General features: G+C 40.1%; 2 protein-coding genes across 5 annotated transcripts; one reads left to right on the forward strand and one right to left on the reverse strand.

Annotated features, from left to right (window-relative positions):
- LOC105041122 (binding partner of ACD11 1) lies at positions 1 to 10,038 on the forward strand. 3 transcript variants are annotated; one of them, XM_010917941.4, is made up of 6 exons: positions 38 to 184; positions 7,646 to 7,729; positions 8,220 to 8,323; positions 8,404 to 8,479; positions 8,633 to 8,716; positions 9,271 to 10,038. In XM_010917941.4, exons 1-6 carry the CDS (start codon positions 179 to 181, stop codon positions 9,844 to 9,846), a joined length of 930 nt encoding a protein of 309 aa, XP_010916243.1. In that variant the 5' UTR covers positions 38 to 178; the 3' UTR covers positions 9,847 to 10,038. The 3 variants fall into 3 exon arrangements, with proteins under 3 accessions (XP_010916244.1, XP_010916243.1, XP_029119225.1); XM_010917942.4 differs by lacking the exon at positions 7,646 to 7,729 and having other exon boundaries at positions 1 to 184; XM_029263392.2 differs by lacking the exon at positions 38 to 184 and having other exon boundaries at positions 7,634 to 7,729.
- A 625-nt stretch (positions 10,039 to 10,663) lies between these two features.
- LOC105041121 (cyclin-SDS-like) lies at positions 10,664 to 15,813 on the reverse strand. 2 transcript variants are annotated; one of them, XM_073254263.1, is made up of 7 exons: positions 14,657 to 15,813; positions 14,403 to 14,555; positions 13,716 to 13,882; positions 12,294 to 12,422; positions 12,010 to 12,190; positions 11,629 to 11,673; positions 10,664 to 11,450 (listed from the first exon to the last, which is right to left on the reverse strand). In XM_073254263.1, exons 1-7 carry the CDS (start codon positions 15,695 to 15,697, stop codon positions 11,418 to 11,420), a joined length of 1,749 nt encoding a protein of 582 aa, XP_073110364.1. In that variant the 5' UTR covers positions 15,698 to 15,813; the 3' UTR covers positions 10,664 to 11,417. The 2 variants fall into 2 exon arrangements, with proteins under 2 accessions (XP_073110364.1, XP_010916241.1); XM_010917939.4 differs by having other exon boundaries at positions 10,667 to 11,450; positions 14,403 to 14,570.
- Between the last annotated feature and the right edge of the window lie 6,863 nt (positions 15,814 to 22,676).

The following is a 22,676-nucleotide window of genomic DNA, read 5'->3' on the forward strand; positions in this document are numbered from 1 at the left end:
ATCTAGTTGATATAAACCGCCGACGCGGTGGCTGTCTCGAGAAAATTTGGCAATTTGCCCCTCCCCCCTCCCCCTGTCTCGTCCCAATTCCAAAAAAGAAATCGGATCGAATCAAGTGCTCGATTCGTCCTCCTCAGATCGACTCCGGGTTCTGCGGCTTCTCTTCAAGACTCTCGAGATGTCGGTGAGTAGAGAGCTAGCCGAATCTTTCTATCCGATGTTTCGACTAATATCTGGTTGCAATTTATGATTAGTAGATCCGAGCATTGTACTGTGATTTGGTTATCTTCTTGAGGGTTTTTTTCCCCGTTTGATTGAATCGTTGTAAATGAGGTAAGAGTGGATCCTCTTTTCCTGTTAGATCTGAAGCTGATTCGGTATTGATTGCAAGCAATTCAAATATGCGTGTCAAGAATTTCTTGTGGATTTTCTCTTCATCTATCTCTGCATTTCTCTTTAACCTATTGTGTCGGTTCTTCACGTTAGCGGATTCTTGGATCGCGAAGCTTGTTGTTAGGGTTAAATCGGTGCTAATCTGTTGCATTTGCCTGCTCTTATACTAATCAGGGTATATCTCCTCAAAAGCAAATTGCTAGTTAGGGTTTCTACCGTTCGGATAAATCTGCAACTACTGCTGTATTATTTTTTTATTTAATTCCTGTGGTCATTTCTTAGTTCAAGATCCAGACAAAATGTGGTGCAAAATTATGTGGCAATATGCTGCCGTCTTCAGATGACTGAAGGGAAAATGTGAAGGAAAAGGAAATGGTTGATGGGTAGAGAGGGCGGGGGAGCACTTTTTTAAGTCAGAAGTTACATTGATGAAATTTGAGGAATTAATCTGATATGCTTCGTATGGAGGAATAGGTATATAGCTGAGACATCATGGTTAAGATGTCCATATCATTCACAAAGATAATCTTATGTTTGAATGTGCATTACATCAATTGGCTTCTTGCAGACACCCAAATCTAGGGTATACAACAGTCACATTCCTGAGATTGCAGATGGAACAACTATAAGTTGTTCACTAATGCAGGAATCTAGGAGAAATGTCAAAATGTTATCTACATTATTGATGCTTTAATGTAATTTTCATGTTGAACATAATATGAACGGCCAGAACAGTTGTATCACCTGCTTAAATATTCCTAGTGACTTTCCTGTATGGGTGTAACACCTGGTACAACTATTCTGGCTGCTTAAATATTCCTACCATAGGTTGTATCACCTGATACATTAACAATGCAGTGTACAAAGTGTTTGAAGGCATGGGTTATTTATAACTTCTAAAATTAACCAGTTATAAAAGTTAGCAGCAGCATATTTAGTGGAATCAGATTGCTCATACAACCTACTCCAACTATATAAACAAATTACTTTGAGCTTCCATAACTGTATTGCTAAGCACAGTTTTTACTTATATTAAATTGTGAAACTTTTATTTGCATCCCTTTTGTCTTTAGTTTTGCACCATCCTCACCACCCATTTTTTTTCTCTGTTTGAAGGTTTAACTTTTTTCCCTCTATTTATATACTTAAGGAAATCTGCTTGACCACTAGTTATTAAAGTGCTCTTGTCAGAGCAGGGAACAAGTATTTCCTATCAGATTCAATCGTACAGCTTCCTGGGCTATTAACTCACCACCTGTTACAACTGCCATAAGTAAATATTGTTGATCGTGTGATAACATTGAATGTGGTGTGCATTCCATGATCTAGGTTATAATAACCCATTTCTTACAGATTAAAAGAGCAAGGGAAATCTGTAGTGTCAAAATATATCTGGCAAGCAAAGACATCAGCAAGAAAATTGTCATGTCAAATATCTTAAGTGACAAAAAATTTCCTCATTTCCAGATAGTTAGCTATAACTGAGTGCCCCCTTTTTTTTTCTTTTCTTTTTTGATTTCCCCTTCTTTGGTTTGGTTGGGGCCTTTTGGTGTGTGTGGGCACGCTATTTTTTTGGACGCGGTGGGGGGCGGGGGGGGGGGGGGGGAGGGAAGGGATGGTTGGAGGGTAATATTTTACCTTTCTTGTTGTTTATGTCTCCATCATCTGTTTCTTTTTTCTTTCAATATTTAATAGGTCAAATCTGTGAAAAGTTTACCTATTGACCATCTAATTTTGTGAATTAGCTACTTGTTATAAAATACAGATTCTTCACTTCTATTATTGATTTTCTGGCTAGATTGTTCAAGAAATCAATGCTGAAAAGACTACTTAGTGACTAATGTCATTGGTTGAGAACTTAAGTCTAAGTTCTATGCAAGATTTCATTTTTTGCAGCTTAACCAGAAAATGTTGATTTTTTTTTTTTTTAGCATTGGGACAATGTGGGCTCTTGAAGGTGAGCCTTGATGCAATCATTAGATTATTCCATTGTGACCCCGAGGTCACAAGTTCGAAACATGTAAACAACCTCGCTACATGTGGGGTTAGCACTGTGTACGTCCAAAACCCCCCGCCCCTTCCCCATCCCACAATGGTGGCGTCTCATGCACTGTGCCACCCTTTTAGAACTTGTGGGCTCTTAGGAGAAAGATTTAAAACTTTCTTAAACTCACATGAACAATAATAAATATTTTTTTAATATTATATGTATCTGTGTCAATAAAAGTCTTGGTTGTATTCATCTTCATGAAATTTAGATGATTCAAATTGCCTAATTAGTAAATGCAACACTTAGTGTTGCCACGTGGCTAGGTCTCAATTAGCCATTTGTGCACCAACAAAGATAATGTCAGGAACATATGAGACTATTCAAAATACATTAGGAAGTAAAAAAGTTTATGTTGGTGACACCTGACTTATACACTACCTAAAGTAGCCTGTTGAGGTCTTTATGCGAGACTAGAATCATCTAATTTCAAACATTAGTGGACCTCTTGTTACATGCAGCATTCCCCATGGCATTGAGCTGTATTACGTTTTTAACTTGGATCTCCAATAGTTACGAGGAGAAAATATTTGTTATAACTGAGTGAAGTGAGTAAGCGCATATATTTAATGTTGGACAAATTCTCTAAAAGTTGCCTTGGTCTTGTTATTAGTATCCTGCTATATTGAAAAATGGGGTAGGCTTGGTGAATAGGAATTCATAAATCCAGCCCCAAATTGGTAGGGCGGCTTATCTTTATGTACATCCAATCATTTGATTGTAACTTTTGAAACTTCAATCACTACAATTGGGTAGGTAGACTAAAGCCAGTCCCAGTTCATTCTCATGAGTGTCAGATGTGCTGTAATTATAAACTCCAATAACCCATTTTATCATTTCAATATTATCATTTCAATAGTAGTTGGAGATTAATATTTTACCTTTCTTGTTGTTTATGTCTTCATCATCTTTTTCTTTTTTCTTTCAATATTTAATAGGTCAAATCTGTGAAAAGTTTACCTATTGACCATCTAATTTTGTGAATTAGCTACTTGTTATAAAATACAGATTCTTCACTTCCATTATTAATTTTCTGGCTAGATTGTTCAAGAAATCAATGCTGAAAAGGCTACTTAGTGACTAATGTCATTGGTTGAGAACTTAAGTCTAAGTTCTATGCAAGATTTCATTTTTTGTAGCTTAACCAGAAAATGTTGAATTTTTTTCAGCATTGGGACAATGTGGGCTCTTGAAGGTGAGTCCTGATGCAATCATTAGATTATTCCATTGTGACCCCGAGGTCACAGGTTCGAAACACGTAAACGACCTCTCTACATGTGGGGTAGTGCTGTGTACATCCAAACCACCACCCCCCCCCCCCTATCCCACAATGGTGGGGCCTCATGCACTGGGCCACCCATTTAGAACTTGTGGGCTTTTAGGAGAAAGATTCATAACTTTCTTAAACTCACATGAACAATAATAAATATTTTCTAATATTATAGGTACCTGTGTCAATAAAAGTCGTGGTTGTATTCATCTTCATGAAATTTAGTTGATTCAAATTGCCTAATCAGTAAATGCAACACTTAGTGTTGCCAAATGGCTAGGTCTCAATTAGCCATTTGTGCGCCAACAAAGATAATGTCAGGAACATATGAGACTATTCAAAATACATTAGGAAGTAAAAAGGTTTATGTTGATTACACCTGACTTGCACGCTACCTAAAGTAGCCTGTTGAGGTCTTTATGCGAGACTGGAATCATCTAATTTCAAACATCAGTGGACCTCTTGTTACATGCAGCATTTCCCATGGCATTGAGCTGTATTACATTTTTAACTTGGATCTCCAATAGTTACGAGGAGAAAATATTTGTTATAACTGATTGAAGTGAGTAAGTGCATATATTTAATGTTGGTCAAATTCTCTTAAAGTTGCCTCTATCTTGTTATAAGTATCCTGCTATATTGAAGGATGGGTTAGGCTTGGTGAATAGGGATTCATAAATCCAGCCCCAAATTGGTAGCGCAAGGGTTATCTTTACAGTACATCTGATCATTTGATTGTAACTTTTGAAACTTCAATCACTACAATTGGGTAGGTAGACTAAAGTCAGCCCCAGTTTGTTCTCGTGAGTGTCAGATTTGCTGTAATTATAAACTCCAATAACCCATTTTATCATTTCAATGTTATGTTACCTCAAGGTTAATCAACATCTCCATTCCTGTTGATCTTGAGCCAGCATCTTTCTCAGGCATCAGAACCTCTCTGACCTAATTAACAAAATACTAAATGGGTGATATTTGGTTTTCTTTCTTATGGTTTTGATTGACCCAATGATATCTAATAGTGGCACCTTTATTGTGCACAGAATCAATGGCAATCACCTTTATGTGAACCCATGTCTTGTCCTTGAGTTTTTATTACTTTTTATAAAACATTTTTGCTTTCTACTTTAATTAGGGCTATAAATGGCCCATGCTTGGGCCAGCCGCCTCTATCCCAACTTTGTCTTGATTAATGAAGGTCCTAAGCGCAGCTTGAATTACAGCCAAAAGGTTGTTTCCAACAAGACTTTGAGGAAAGAGGACCTGAAGTAAAGAACATAATAGCAAGTTGGCAGAAGTTGTATGGGATAAGTGAAAGCAATCCTAAAGTTAAAGTGAATGAATGATGATATCAATGGTCACAGATGATTGAAGATGATATTTTGAGGACAATTTCAGTAGCAAGGCAGTCAGAGAAAATGGCTAAGGTAGCAAACAGCAAAGAAGGTCAAGAGCAGTGGAGGAAAAGGGAACAAGGAGAGGACAGGAGTTGAGAAGATAAGAGGGATGCAAGTAGGGGATTTGATCAAGTATGAATTTAGGGTTTGTTATATTACTATTCAGACATGATAGAAATTTGTCTATTTTTCCAATTTTTATATAGTTGGGCCCCAAGATGTGGTTCAATCAAGTTAGAATGGGCTCATACCTTACCCAAAAGTGCATTGGACCTCAAATCATGAGCCAAGCCCAACCCACAACCTTCAGTTTACCAACTTGATTTTTGGTCAAGGAATTTTCTCTGGGTGTGGCCCATGCTTGGCCCTAATGCAATCTGTACCAATTCCCCCATCCCCAGACGAAGTAAAGGGGAAAGAAAAGAAAAACATACACATATATCAACTTTGCTATATGATTCCAAAACTTAAAATGTTTTCTAATATAGAATTACCAATCATTGTGCTACTACTTACCTGGCCTTCTATGTATGTCACAAGCAAAATGGCTCCTTTTTTACCTAGCATATCTTAAAATGTCACAACCATCTAAGCTCTTGCGGGACTGATCTTAATCATGATTTTTATCATACTATACTATTTAATTTGATATCATGGATGCGCCTTGGTGTTTCCACAACCTACATTCCCCACTGCTTCCTGGCTCTTCCACCTGTTATGCTCCGACATGTGCTTGCAGTTTCAGTCTTGTCTGAAGCACCTTAACTCCCAAGAATATCCCTCCCATCAATCCAAGGCAGTTAAAAATGCTATTGCTAAATGAACATTTACAGCTTGCAGATTCTTTCAAACTTTGAAAATTAGTTGATTAACATGACATTACTAGGAAATTGAAGTTTGAATATAAAAGTTAAATCATAACAACATGGCATGCATGCTTGCAACAAGACTAGGTGTAACCATGGCTGGCGAAACTATCCTGCATCAAGTAGTGTGGGGTGTGCCGAATCGGACCAGTTAGGAACCGGAATGGTTTGGCCAACCAATTCATCCTAGGTCAAAACCGACTTGAACTAGATTGAACTGTTTGTTTTTGCCTAGTTTCAAGCGGTTTTGGATTGTTTCAGAACCGAACTGGGTTTGGTCTTCTATAACTCTCCTCTCCCTCTCTCATGATCTTTCTTGTCCCTCATGACTCTTCTCCTCTCTCATGATTCCCTTCACTAGGTTAGGGTTCCATCACTGTCACCGCCACTATTGACGATGATGATCATGTGACAATGATGGACCACCATCTCCTTTTTTCCTCTTCTCTCTCACCATGCCACCGCCTCTCTTTCTCACCACCATGCTACTGCCACCACAAACAATGTCAACGGGGATCAGGCCCCAGAGATCATAGAGCAAAGGTTGGAGGTATGCTAGTCCCTCCCTCCCTCTCTCCCCTCGTCCCCAGCACCCCCCACAACCCCCCTCCCTCCCGCTTCTATCCCTCCTCTCCTTCTCCCTGTCCCCCCTCTCTCTTTCCCTCCCCCTGATTCCGGTATGCTTTGGGTCAGCACGATACATATAGGTATCATATAGAATCGGTAGCCAACCAATACAACTCTTAGTACTGATTTGTCGGACCTTGGTTATAACTGTTGGTGCAAATGATGCTTTCACATTTTCAGATGATTCAGTTTAATCAACCAAAACTAGAATTTTCATGTTGGGTATTTTTAATATTTCATTGCCCACAGAATGAACAGAAACCTTTTTAAACCTGCCCTAGCTGGTTTCCTACAATATCCAGAGTATTGGTCATGTATGGCCATAGCTATGTATATTTTTATTTCACATTCTTTCAGAGGACTTAAACTTTTAACACGCATTCAAGTATAGAAAAGCACCAGCCTGGAAATGTAAGTGCATACATGCATGTATATGCAAAATATTTCTCAAAGAAAATTTCGTAATGCATTTCCCTATATGATCGCTCATCCAATAAAGGAACTACCAGTAAATGCATTGAACCTTTACACATCGAGGATTCTTTCTACTATAAAATTTCATTTCTTGGTCATAAATGACCTTGAAGATTTGCATGGATGATCAGCTCAATTAATCAGCAAGATCAGGTCAAGCTGGAACATGCCTTGAAGATTTTCATTTTTGCAATATCTTTTGATACAACAAATATTGCTGCTATTCGATTGACAATTTGGACTGCATGTTATCCTACTCTGCAATTTCAAAAACTATCAACATATTAGACTCCCTGTTTCTGGGTCAACTCCATCTTACTCTGGAACTTCAAAAGTGAGTGACATATTTAAGTACCTGGATTCTTCCATTTCTTGGTCCCGTTTATTTTTCTGTTCTGACATTCATCTAAGCATGCCATGCCTCATGTCTCGCTATCTCCTTATGATAACTCGAGTCTCTCCCATATATCTCTATTCCATCAATTCTAATGCTTCTTGCTTTAGATGTTTCTTTGCCCTGTTTTTCCCCCTTCATTCCATGAGAAGCTCCTAATGGGGCATGTTATTGCAGGTCCCATTGGACCAGGGCTATTTGAGGATGGGAATGGATCCTCAGTTGATTGTTACATCAACCTGGGCTATCAATGTCTCAGATGTGAGAGTCAGATTTTTTATTTTTATTTTTTTGTGGTTTAACAATTTGATTAACTGATGCTGGTGAACATAGTGTATGATGCCTCAGCTGAGTCCATGAATTGATGCTAGATAGTACATCTAGATCCTTCTCTTTTTCCCTGACAAAGCATGGTTATTTAAATTGATGTCAATGAGTAGGATCTTTTAGAAAGAAGAATCTTGTGGCTATTCTATTGAAATTTGTATTTGATCTAACATTATATCTGTCAGTTTCCTATGATATCCTGTCACTGTTTTAGTACATTTTCCCCAAAAAAAGATCATTGATCAGTAGTTTCTAATTTACTTTTTCTGTCACTGGCATTTCTAATGAATCTTTGATAGATGGCAGTACTGCCATGCCTGGAATGTATACTTCAATGTGTGATGAGTTATTGCGTCTGGATAAATCAATTACCAGGTGGATAACTGCAGCATTCATGAACTATTGTCCTTGTCTCCTGGTGTAGGTAAGAACAGTGAAGATTAGCAATATTTCCTTGGCTGCATCTGAAAGGGACATCAAGGAATTCTTTTCCTTCTCTGGGGACATTCAATATATTGAAATGATCAGGTCATTCTTCTTATGATTATGTCATATTATTTTCTCTTTTGTGAAATAATTATCAAAATCATGTTGTTTTTCTTCGTCAGGGAATCTGAAAGGTCTCAGCTTGCTTATGTCACTTTCAAGGAGTCACAGGGGGCAGACACAGCTATGCTTCTCTCAGTGAGTCAAAGTTTTAATGATACAAAATAATTGCTGATATGTTCCAATCTTCAGGAAAAAGGATTTTAGACATAACCTTCATGCCTTCTATGGTTTTCCAATCTACAATCTGGAAGATTTCATGTGCATCATCTCAGTTCTCTATGGATACAGGGAGCAACTATAGCTGATCTTTCTGTCAGAATAACACCAGTTGAGGATTACCAGCTTCCTCCTGAAGCTTTCAAAGGCATACCGGTAAATCTGACTCCCTGATTTTTGGGTAGATTATGTTTTCAGGTTCTGTGTGATGTGAAAGTCATACCGTCAATTTTTGTTCGTAATTTTGTGTAACCATTGGTTTTCTCCTTGAAAAAACTAGGGAAAAGATGTCATGTTATTCACTTTCATTTTCATATTTTAAGTGGCAATTTTCAAAAACAAAGTTCTGAACAGGTGGACCAAAATTCTTCCTTAGCCTTTTGTTTTTGGGTTGTAGGCTCTTGCGCACATGTTATATTTCAACAAGAATGAAGATGTCAGGGATAACAACCTTGTATATTAACATATTAGGGATTGGAAAGCATTTAGTTGAGATTATCAAGCTTGTAATTTGTTCTTTTCTTTTCTTTTTCCTGTTTCAATTTTACAATTTTTAACCTATATTAGAAGAAAGAAAGAAATACATTTATTTTTTTCCCCTGGCTCTGTGTATATGTGCCGTTTTCTTTTCTGTTCATGACAAGATTAATCCAAAAGTTCTCATTGTTTTTTCTTTCATTCTTTTCTTCTTCTTTCTGGTGCTGCAAAAGGAAGGGAACCTCTCGTCCACCGAGTCTGCAGTCAGGAAGGCAGAGGATGTCGTGAGCAGCATGCTGGCAAAGGGTTTTGTCCTGGGCAAAGATGCCCTTAAGAGAGCCAGGTCCTTTGACGAACAGAACCATTTTACATCCAATGCCTCAGCCACAGTGGCATCTCTGGACCGTAAGATGGGCTTGAGTGAGAAGATCAGCATGGGTACAGCTATGGTCGGCGGGAAGGTCAGGGAGGTGGATGAGCGCTTCCAGGTGTCGGAGATCACAAGGTCTGCCCTCAGTGCAGCTGAGCAAAAGGCCAGCAGTGCAGGATCAGCCATCATGGGCAACCAGTACGTGTCAACTGGAGCATCTTGGCTCTCAAGTGCACTTGGCATGGTGGCGAAGGCAGCTGGTGATGTGAGCACAATGACCAGAGAAAAGGTAGAGAAGGCTGAGGAGGAGAGGAAGGAGATCCTCTGCAGGGAGAGGAGAGAGATCGTTAATGACTTTGCACATATTCACCTAGATGAGTCATCACCGGGGGAGCCTCCAACAGTGCCAGTTGAATCAGTGGATGAACAAAAGCTATAAATCATATGAGTAACTTTGCAGGATTTAGCTTCCCGGTATTCTTTTTTTTCTTTTTTCCCCTCATATTGGTAATTTTGGGTTGCTGATTAAAGAATTGATTGGACAGATGTATCATTTATGGCAATGTGGGATGCTTCTAATGTATGTTCATATGACTACCTTTTAAGTAGATTTTGATATTGTTTATCTTGTGATCTGCTGTTTCAAAATTCCTCTCATTATCAATGAAAGGAGTGGTCGGGTTCTGCATTGTGCTTAAAAGAAGAAGAAAAGATCTGCTGTTTCAAATGTTCCAGCCGTTCTGCTACCAGTTTCTGAGTTGGCAAAGACGCTAGTCAGACTATCAACTAACTAGTTTTCTGGGCTCCTCTACTAATTCTTATAATTGTGGTGATGCTTCTTGTTGACGGTAGTGAAGTGTCAGTTCAAGTATTCTGAAACTGATGACAATCTGATGATGTATCTTATACCAACCTATTCTTGGGGAATTTGAATTGCTTTTGCCAAACCCATGTTCTTTGTTTGCTTGAGTTAAACTCCTGATTCTTAACACAATCTTGCAAGTTGACAATTAAAACTTTCTATTTTCTAATATACTTTAATGTTGATGCTAACACATCGATCGCACTACTTCTAATTCAATCATTTTAGTTGTAAACAATTAGAATAAATGATTATCTTTCTTAGGGAGGCGTGCGTTCAGATCAGCTCAGAGTTAATAGCTGAAGTTGAGCTTAGAGCTTTGTCTGGCAACTCCATAGCTTTATGGCTCAAGATTACGCATATTTTCCCTTCTGACAACAGATGAATATCTTATTTCAAAAAAAAAAAAAAAGGAAAAAGACAACGGTTGAATATCGAATACTGCTCAAGTATTACCACCAGATGGCTTCTACCTAACAACACTTCTCGGGCAAGTGATTCGTGAGAACTGGAAGTTTCTTATATTCTCCTCCCAAGGACGCATATGACCTTGGATGCCACGTAGACTTCTAAACAATTTTCAGTCCATGCTTCAACTGCAGTCCGCAGGACACTGCTGTCCCACAGGTAGTGAGCCAAGGGGACGAGCAAGAAGGGCGATAATTTTCTCGTGAAGGACTATCACATATCCCTCCAAGGTGTCCAAAATTCAATTCATTCCAGACAGCCTTTCAGTGTTAACTAATGGCGCCAATAATACTTCAAATTGAACTCATAATGTGAGAAGGAAACAAAAAAGAAAATAGAGAAGGTGTGCACAGGCAGATGAAAAACACCTTTCAATCTATATGAATTCATGAATTAGGTTGGTTTCCCTCCCTCTTTCTCAAGAAAAGATCTACACGAGTTCTTTCGCCACAGCAAGTACAAATGAGAAATATTTGTGAATTGTTTTAGGGAGGTCTGTGCGCATTTATGGTTCCAATTTGGAACAAAATGAAATGGAATGGTACTGGAATGAAATGCTTCTTGTCTATTATTTAATACCTTTATATCTGATGCCCATTATCAATCTGTAATCTGAAACAATATCGAAAAGAACTGACATGAACTGAGAGAAGTCCATGATCACCTGGAAGATCTGAGTGCTAGCACACGTACTTGACCAACCACTCAAGGCTCTGCAAAAAATTGACCCGTCCGGTCTGATTAAAGATGTGCCACTAGTTCACAGATAAATAACCATTATACCTAAAATTCCATTTTCTTTTTCTTGTTGCTTTGAAGTCCTTGGAGACCAGTAAAAGAAAAGGCTGCTGAAGGAATTCTTATATATAACAAAAGAAGGAAAAAAGATACCTGAATGCATTCTGGTAGATCATCATTTTTAGTTCTCACATGCGTCTGCGTAGTTTCATAAAATTTCATGAATTAATAATTACTTGCAAAAACCATCTATCTACAGTTTCCGACAGAATTAATTTCAAACTATCTTTCGAGGGCGGATCCCTATTTTATAGAATAGGCATCTGAGTGGTTGAACTCTGGAAGTGATGAAAGTTCTATCCATCAAACCGAATAGGAACTTAAAATATGGAACAGTCAGCTATATTAGTTTATATTATGGAATATAGGGCTGCCAGCTTATTTGACACAAGGGAAGTTTGTTTGCGGTGGTGCAGTAAGTTATCTTGGCATGTGTAGCATGAACATTATGCAAAAGAGAGTTGTTAAATTTACCTCCATGACTGCAAGGCACGAGGACTCATGGTTGGTGGCGAGGCAAGCAAGGATGACTACACCGGCAGCTACTGTGGAGGGCTTGAAGCAGAGCCTTTCATGGTTCAGGAGGGATAGGAGAGCTAGATGCCTTGATAGATTCTCTACATTGCTGTCTACTCCTGCTGCCTTGAGATAAAACCTGTCACAAGATCACGTCTCCCACAAATTAGATACCTAATATTTATCTAATGAAGTACTAGACAATTCATGTATAGTAGGAAGGGGAGCGAAGTGTGGAGCACCAGAGGAAGTGGTGGATCGTGGGGAGGAAGCATTTAAACTTAAGAACCTCTTGCACAAACCATTCCATGGCTACTACTTCGCTCCTGCTGTAGACATTGTTCCCCACCATGAAGCATCTCTGACGAATGCTGATAACAATTCAACATATGCAATAATTAGTAATGAAACTAATAAGGCGACCAGTGAATTATAGAATGAAAAACAGGCTGTCAAAAATTGTACTTGTTCCCCTATTTTTCTTTCTTTCTAACAATTACTAGTTCAGTGTAGTTACGATTCATATAGAAAATTTGATTGAATCATCGTAGGGAAGGTATAACATTGTCTAACTAGCTGCACAAGAACAAAGAGAAAAGGAACATAATCCAACCTCATTGACTAGTTTCATACCCAAACAGCAAACTAGTCTTACGGGTGATTATGAAGGATTCTAATGGGAGGCATTTTCTTCAAAAGAAACAATGTGAGAGAATATCACCGTTGTACTTTTTTCTCAACCTTGTCTCTGGTGCCGAAAGTGGCCATCTTTTTTACTATTTTATTTTTTATGATCATGGAGGCTGTTACCGGCCACCAAAAATTTATTCAAGATCAGATGGGTTACATGACCTGAGAATGTTTCAGGCCGGATTACAGCATCAGAGATTTAACATGATGAGTGAGGTTACAGAACTTAGAGAGTGGCCATATATAATGATGGCATTTTCCTTCTTTTGTGATGCTGTTTGGTGCAAAAATAGTGCTATATTGTGTACTGATGTAATGCATGTGATGGAAATTTGAGTCCCTGGATCAAGGCCTTCCCTCATGATCTTACTGTTGTCCGAAACTAAATATAACAAGCATTCGTGTAGGTCAGGAAACGAACTCAAGAAAAAGCGCGCTACATAAACAAGATACTTGGCATAATTTTTTTTATGGTTAACACATCTTATGGGTTGTTGGGACCCATTTGGACAGCATGACGATGCTAGTCTATCTAATTAAATAAGTGAACAATCCGATTACAACTTACAACCTCAACAATTTCTCAGGCTATATCCCACGAATGAACCGAACGTACACTTCGAATGCAGCACGCTTTTACCTGATCATACCTTCGAACGTACACTTCGTATGAACCCCATCCCCTGCGTTAATCTGTCCGTTGGAACGAGAGGGAGTCGGTTGGGGTGTCATCGGAAGAGTGTGCATCAATTGTTGTTTCAGATTATGTAACCTACTTTAAAGTAAAACCATATTTTCAAACCACAGCAGCAACTGCACTCAGGAGCAGTCCAAGTTTCCAAATCAATGCAGACGAACGAAACAATACTATCATTACCGCAAGAAATTAACTTGTAAGGAGTCTTCATGTCAAAAAATAAAAAATAAAAAAAAAGAAGGAAAAAAAATGGAGTCTGGGAAAATCAAGCGCGCACCTGTTGTAGGGCTGGTTCTCCTCGATTCTGGTAGCGAGGGTGATGCATGCTATGCCCAACAACTGGAGATTTCTCTCGTTCTTGAAGTATCCTCTGGTAAGGAATCTGTCCATCAGGCTCACCCCCAGGAACAGCGTCTCGCTCTGGAGCTCCATCGCATTGGCATGCTGCCATCAATAAAGCAGTCTCAAAGGCAAGGTGCCACGCATTCGTCAATAAAGTCATCTTCATGATTTTTAAGGGTAAGATCGGAATAACAGCGGCCCGGAACTATTTAATAACAGAAATGCCCTACAAATCAATGGCAATCAGTGCTCATGGCAGGGCATTTTCCTAACATTTGCGAATATTCTGCAATAATTTTCTCGAACGGAATGATATCCATATGAGGCGAACCGAAAACGCCAAAATAAATCGTACTTCTTTTTTAAAATAAAGCAAATCGTACTTCAAAACAGGATGATGTCACGCAAATCTTCCGTCGGAACGGGATATCTGCTGGATGAATAGACGCTACGCTACTACTGCGATAGTTAGATGGTTTTCCTAATCGCCACGTGTACTGACTATCCAGTTCCGACGGAACGACAGAACTGAAGCTAGTGGGAGAAAGTACACTGCTACTGGGAGAGGGAGGACGAGGCGGTCAGACAACGGCAACGGAGGACGACGTTCGGAAATCCTCACCTCCATTATCCAGTTAACCATCTGAAGCCGTTGCCCCAGGATTAGATCGCCGTAATCCGTCGACGAGCTGTATTCCTCGACGTAGTCTCGGAGCACCGCCTCATTCCTCTCCCTGCTCCGGAATCTCTTGTAGCTCTCCTCGTCCTCCTCCGCCTCAAACATCATTAGCTAAATCAAATAATCATTTTAAAAAATATATATAAGCATTTGTAAATCACTAGAAATTATAAATATAAAACGGATATCAAACTCACGGTAAATTCCTGTGGAGAATCCTCCGGAATTCCGGACGAGGAATTGGAGTCCGCGCTCAAGCTCGATCGGGAGAACTGCTGTGCGAACTGGAGGAAGAGAGAGAAGGTGGCGGAGGGGGCGGAGTTCTCGCACGATTTCTCGGAGAACTCGTCGGAAGAAGAGTCCGCAAGAACGGAGAGGGAGTACTCTGAGGAGTCGCCATCGGAGCTTCGGGGGAAGAACTCGGCCTCCAGCTCCGATAGCGTCAACTCGTTGCACGTCGAGTACTCTGAGCTCCCGCCATCCGCGCTACAGAACTCCTCGGAGCAAGCCAGATCGGAATCGAGATCCCGATCGCTTGGCTTTTCGCCTTGCGACGCGAAATTCTGGGAGATCTGGGACCTTCCGCCCTCCTCCCCCGCAGATTTGGCGATTTTGGCGGGGATCGCGTCTGAGACGGATTCCAGACAGGAGAACTCGGAGATCTCTGGATGATTCTCCGGCGGCTTCCTCGCTATGGCTCTGTGTTTTAGATTTCCATCCGGAAATCTTCCGATGACTTCGGAAACCTCGGAGACGGAGGTCTCCAAGGCGGCGTTGCTGGTATTCTCTTCCATCTTCGACCTTTTCACAGACGCAGGGCCGACTCCTCGGGCCCCGTCCTCCTTGCTTTCGGCCGATCGGAGCCTCTCCCTGCGCCGGGCGTACGTTTTGGTAATACACCGGTACTCGTTGTCAGGAGGACTTCCACCGATCGCGATCGCACCCGAGTTCCCGACTCTCCGGCGAGGAGATCTCGGCCGCTTCAGAGCCCCGGATCCACCGAAGACCAAGCTGGACTCGCTCGAGATATCGCTCTGGAGGCAGGAAGATGAGGACTCCGCCTCGTCCTCGGCATTAAACGGCGCATTCAAGGAGCCGTCGACGATCGGGAGTAGAGGAATTCGCCGGCGGCGAGAAATCTTGGATCGGAGCTTTCTGGCATGGGGGACCGCCTCGATCGGCCTCTTCCTCCCGGAGATCGGCCGCCGTGAGATTTGATCGGGACCCGTGTAAGGCATCAGAGTGATAATAGCTCAGATCTGGAGCTGAGAATCGCCGGAGAACGAGCGTTTCTTGACTTGTCTATGACGGAGAGAGAAGAGGGGGAAGCACAGACTCGACAGCCGGGAGTGAGAGTGAGAACCGGAGTTTGGGCCCAGGAAATGCTCCTCATTTATATAGGGAGGAGGTCGTTGGGCCACGTCACTGCAGAATTCTTTGGCTTCGTGCACAAGCCACGAGCCGGTCGTTAGCTCAAGTCCCGCGGCACGTTCGTCCGGTCGTTAGCCCAAGTCACCTGATCCATCTCCCGGTTTGATGAAAAGCAACTGACCTATGATGCGGGATCGGTTAATGATGCTTTATAAGTACATGATGATCTACTGTAATAATAATATATGACAATCATAGTTGCCATAATTTCAATGATGAATATAGCTAAGTAAATATAGAATCAATTAATCTAAAAAAAATTATTATATATATATAAATTAAAATTAATTTATTAATTTTATGAATTGATCTCATGTCTCATGTAAAATTTTGGAGAAGTAAAGATAAACTATATCACATCAAAAGAGTAATTATGATCTATAACCTCTCTTTTTTAATGGCTCACATATCCTATATCTCTTTTCCTCTCTCATACCATTTTGATATCTCTCCCTCTCTCTCTCTTTTTTTCTTTATTAATTAATTTTTTATATGTATTTTAATATCCCACTCCAACTTCATCCATCCATCTTTTATATTTAACCCCATATCAACTTATTTTTTATATCCTAGATGGAGCACATCAAAAGATGAAAAGAATAATTATGATCTATATTCTCTCTTTGATGACTCACAAATTTCATCTCTCTTCCTCTCTCATGCCACTTTGATCTTTTTTTTTTATTTATTACTTTTTTATTTATCTTTTAATGCCCTATCCAATTCCATGGTGCCCATCCTTCAACCTCTTACACTTAAATCTTATATCAATTTATTTTTTATATTCTAATTAATCTAAATATAATAAAAAATTATATGTTCTTCTTGTCTCTCTTCTCAACCTGAATTAGATATGTCTCTTTTTACTTTTTATTTTGGTAATACTCTTTTAGTTTTTTTCATCTTCTTATTTTTCACTCATATCAAATACATATGATTAGAATAATTTTTGGTTAGCCATTATAATTTTATATTTAATAATATTTAAGATTTTACTATGATGCTTCTTTATAATATTTTATTATAAAGAATATTTAAGATATTATACATTATCATTTTTTATATATTTATTTTTAAAAAATAATATTTTATTATTATTTTTTCTCTCTCTATATCTCCTCTGCTTCTTTTATTATATCAACCCAACAAAACAAAATTTCTAGATCCGTCACTGTGTAATTTGAACTGATACTACTTACATAATATAATAGCAAACTTCAAATTTGATATATAAAAATCTTATATATAGGTCAACATAAAATAATAGCATAAAATTAAAGACTTGTTTAGATGCTTTGCACCTATTATCGGTGATTAACTTGTTAATCATTTTTTTTTTTGATATAATTGTTACTTGTTGGAAGCTAGAAGGAAAGAAGCTACATAATAAAAGAAAACTTTAAATAATCTTGGTAGTCGGCCGTCAATGAAATCTAGAGCCATTTCAAGATATTTTATTTTTTTATCTTTTATTTATATATATATTAAACTTGTATTGTTGCCAAAATCTGATCTGATTAGGATCATCAGAAATATGCTATGGAATCTGTTGTTATGGAAAACAATCTATCTTGGAGTCATGGCTCTGCACACAAAATGAATAAAAAATAATTCATTGAATTGGCTCCGATCGAACTCTCAGATTTCCAAATCAGATCAAATTTTAGAAGAATATTAATGAAGAGAATATAATAAAGAATTATAATGTAAATATTACCATATTCTGGTTGGCTCACTTTGACCTTCTCGGATTGGTCTTAAGATTCAATCTTTAGGAGCTTTATCTTTAGGAGCTTGGCTTATTGGAGCTCAGCCTTCTTGGCCTTTTAATGAGCTTAGCCTTCTCGACTTTCTGATGGCCTCAACCTTCTTGGCCTTCTTAGATCGGCATTTTGATGAACTCGACTTTCTCGAGCTTCTTGATCTTTTTAGTCTTCTGAGGTCGGCTTTCTAATGAGCTCACCTTTCTTGGTGTTCTCAGCTTTCTTGATCTTCTCAGCTTTTTGAGGTTGAGTTTTTGATGAGCTCAATTTTCTCGACCTTCTTAACTTTGTCGGGCTTCTAATGAACTGTAGACCTGCAAGAAGAAAAAAAAATATAATGGATGAGGGCTTATAAGTCTCGTACTATGAGAGCTTTGAGTTGTAGGATTCTCTCCCTCTTAAAGTCTGTCTCTTTTTGGATCCCTTAGTCCTATTTATATAGATGTGGAGCAAGAATACGTTATAGTTGGAGGTAGAAATTAAGGGATGAGCCATAATTTCCTCAATTTGAGCCATCACTCCCTTCTTTATTTGAATTTAAATCTACCATAATTATCCTTCCATTTCTGGATTCCTCTTAATTACAAAGTTATAACTGTCCAAAATTCAAATCTTTATAGAATTGCTAGCCATATGTCAATCAATGATAGGGAAGCTGATTTATATGCCATATCACGTACCCCCACTTTTGAGCCCGAGCCATTTTTCAGACTTGGATGAAGAAAGTAGTTGGATTACAATTGACCATGTTCATGATTAAAGATTGAGTATTATTGAAAATAATTTTGATGGTGCCCGTACCTTTTTTTTTTTGCTACGATTGTATTTGAGGTCAGCTTGGAGTTTTTCCCCCTAATTATCAATCGAATGGTCCATATTTGATCTTCAACTTGAGTGATCACATATTCCCATCTGGGCACAATTTTTTACTCGGTCTTTTCATTGATCCAAGGGTCGGTATTTTAGAAATTTCAAATGAAACCGAGATGTCTCTAGTTGATCATTCTTATCAATTCGAAGGTCTCAACTTCGATCGAGATGTCACTTGTAGTCGGTTGGCTAGAGTCAGAGTCGGGGCTTGTACCTTTTATTAGGTCGGTTCTCATTTGACCAAATCGAATCATCTAGAGCCAAAGCTCATATCTATCATTAGGTCGATGCTTAGCCCACTTAATCAAATTATCTCGAGCCGAAGCTCATACCTTTCATTAAGTAGGTTCTCATCTGACCAAATCAAATTATCCTGAGTCGGAGCTCGTACTTTTTATTAGGTCGATTCTCATCTGATCAAGTCGAACTCAAGCGGGAGCTCATACTTGTCCGTAGGTCGGTTCTCATCCGACCAAGTTGAATAGCAATTCATAAAGGTCTTTCTTGGTTGGTCGAGATTGGTTTCAGTTGGATTGCTTCAAGTTCGTTGCAGCTCGATATCGTCCAGGATGGATCTTTTGTTACTTTACATTGAATGTTGATCCCCTAATAGGAAAACACAAGAAAAGTGAAAGTATGCAGAAAGCTATAGGGCCAAAGGTTTAGCCCCCCAATTGGTGCACCAATCTATTGCTACCAAAATTCAATCAAGCCAGGACCATCAGAAAAGTGCTATTAGATCCATAGTTATGGAAAACAATCTATCTTGGAGTCACGGATTTGCACACAAAATGAATAAAAAAGACTTGTCAGATTGACTCCGATCGAGCCATCTGATGTCTAAGTCAAATCAAACTTTGGAAGAATAATAATAAAGAGAATATAATAGAGAATTATAGTGTAAAATGTTATCATATTCTAGTTGGCTGACTTTGACCTTCTTGGATTAGCCTGAAGATCAATCTTCAGAAGTTTTGCCTTTGAGAGCTCAGCTTATTAAAGCTCGACTTTCTTGACTTTCTGATGAGCTTGGCCTTCTCAACCTTCTAAAATCTACTTTTTGATGGAGACTTGACCTTCTTAGTCTTCTCAACTTTCTGAGGTCGACTTTTTGATAAGCTCAGCTTTCTCAACCTTTTCAGTCTTTTGAGTCGATTTTCTGATGGATTCGATTTTCTCAATCTTCTCAACCTTTTCAGCCTTCTAATGAGCTGTGGATCTGGAAGAAAGTAAAAAAAAAGAGTATGATGGATGAGGGTTTATGAACCTTTGATCATGAGAGCTTTGAGATGTGAGAGTCTCTCCCTCTTAGAGCCTATCCCTTTTTGGATCCTTTAGTCCTGTTTATATAGATGTGGAGCAAATATTCATTATAGTTGAAATAAAAAATAAGATATAACTTCCTTATTATGAGCCATCACTCCTTTCTTTATTTGGATTTAAATATGCTATACTCATCCTTCCATTTTTAAATTTTTGTGGATTATGAAGTTGTAACTGTCAAAATTTAAATCTTTGTAGAATTACTGACCATATGTCAATCAATGATAGGGAGGCTGATTTATATGTCATATCACTCTATTTTATTATTAAAAAAAGATAATATTATTCATATGATATATGATTTATATTATTCTTAAAATATAGATATTTATTATGATTAGTGCTACTTCTCTTATCCTCTGATGATTTTGATATTATCTAAACTCGGCTCATTACCTTGCACCTACACAACCATTAGGCATCAACCGTTGTGCCCAACTTGCAATTGAGTCAAGTGACCAAGTTTTTGCAACTTAAGAAGGGTTTGTGGGTCCTCATGGCATTGTTTTTCTCTCCCCTATAAATTAATTAAGTATTACATGAAAAATGATATTGAAGATAGTACTTGCAAAAAAACTTTTGCCATCTCTTTCCTCTATTTGTATTTTATTTTTGAAGTAATAATCATCGCTTCAAAAAGCTATGAAATTTTACAAAAAAAATTGAAAAATAAAAAGATCTTGTTGGGATATACCGACTGACCCCTGTACGCCAACTTACCCTCGGACCGATCTGATCGACGTCCGACTCTACCGACCGGACTGACGGACGACTCCGACGGACGACTGCCGACAATATCCGATCGAAGGTGTGTCAGCCGAACAGACCCATACTATTCCCGACCGATCGAGCAGTCGAATCCATACCACCGACTCACTATCGGGAGTGGCAGCCGACGTCCGACTTCCGCAAGGCACCAGATCAGCCGACGATGTTTTCGAGTCATCACTCGATGTCCCAGCAGCCAAATACCGACATATAGTCGGCCAGCCCGGCCAAACATCGTACAACCACTATGGGCGGTTGTCCTGTCAAGGATATGCGGTATGGCCGCTTTGGGATATTATCCTGTCAAGAACATGGATTAATCCTAGTGACTTGACAATCCACGATGATTTGACAGCCCCCGATGATTTGACAACTCTCCAGTTGTCTGCACCATTAATGGCGAGACCATACCACATTCTACTATAAAATGGGGTAAGGCAACAGTCTTGATAAGTTGCAAGCAAGCTTTCTTAAGCTCTCTGAAGCGCCTTTAAGCTCTTGAGCTCTGTAGCTTTCTCCTTCTTGCTGAGTTTCACTGTTGCCTAGTCTTCTCTCTGACTTGTCTGTCGAAGGGTCCCCACCAGAGGTATCTCCAGACAGTGAGGACTTTTCTTGCAGGTGTGTGACCCCGATGATCGGACGACGAGGGGATTGACCGCAACAGATTTGGCGTGCCAGATAGGGGTTCATTCGACAGAGGTAAGCCAGCGAGCTCTATAGAGCTTAAGAAAACCTCTCGAGATGACGAAAACTAGGGCTCAGCGATCGAGAGCTACTGGATCGACAAGGCACTCTTCCCGTCGGGAGGAGTCCCCTCCTTTGCCATCCATGGCGGAACCCAGCTCTCCGCATCCGGTGGTGACCACGGAGGCACAGATCGCGGCGATCGTGCGGCAAATGATCGTCCTAACGGACGCAGTAAAAAATCTCCAACAACAATCGACCCAGTTGCCACAACCGCCGGCGGAACAACCGACGGTGCACCCTATGCCATCCAGAAGCAGCCGCCGACGCCCGCGTCAACTTTCGTCTCCTCCTCAAGAGCAGCCGTCTCAGTACTCCCATCGAGAAGAAGTGAGGCGGTCATGGTGCGACACCCACCGGTCTCGACGTCCCTCTCCTTCCCAATCGGAGCGGGTAAGGAAGGAGAAGCGATCACAGACACCGTCCGCCTCACTCTCAAATTCGTCGGGAGGTTCGATCCCTGGGGTTTCTCAACACCGACGGTTAGACGACTACGAATGCAAGTTCAAAGAAATCGACCGTCGGCTTGTCCAGCTCCAGACGGATGGTCAGAAGTCTTTGAACGACGTCGACTTTCGGACCATCCAATCTCTCTCCCGATTCATCCTCGATGAATCGATCTCTAGTCGGTTCAAGATGCCTTATGTGGAGCCTTACGACGGCTCCACCGACCCAATTGACCATCTGGAGAGCTACAAGTCTCTCATGATAATTCAAGGGGCAACCGATGCCCTCATCTGCATCGGCTTTCCCACCACGCTCTGTAAAGCTGTCAGAGCCTGGTACGCCGACCTCCACTCAGGGAGTATCCATTCCTTCGGATAGCTCAAGCATTCTTTCATGGCCCATTTCAGCACCAGCCAGAAATCGTCACGAACCTCGGATAGTCTTTTCTCCCTCAAACAGGGAGAAAACGAGATGCTTCGATACTTTGTGACCCGATTCAATGCAGCCACACTTGAAGTCTGGGACCTCAACGAAGATATGGCTATCTCGGCCATGAAGAGGGGGCTAAAGGGATCCCGATTCACATACTCCTTAGACAAGACCCTCCCCCAGACGTATGTCGAATTACTGGAGCACGCGTATAAATACATGCGCGCAGACGAAGGAGCTTCCGATCGACGTCTGACCGAGGGCACGGGCCAGAAGGAGAAGTGGAAGAAAAATCAGACTCCTGTCGAACCCAGCAGGCCCCTCACTGATAAACGGGTCTCGCCTCGACGACGGAGTTTGAGATCGCCTCGACGACAGAGTCTGAGGCCGACGCATCGCAGGTATGACTCCTACACTCCTCTCTTTGCTCCTCGTGCACAGA

Source organism: Elaeis guineensis, chromosome 3 (genome assembly GCF_000442705.2).
Source record: "Elaeis guineensis isolate ETL-2024a chromosome 3, EG11, whole genome shotgun sequence".
Taxonomy (NCBI): domain Eukaryota; kingdom Viridiplantae; phylum Streptophyta; class Magnoliopsida; order Arecales; family Arecaceae; genus Elaeis; species Elaeis guineensis.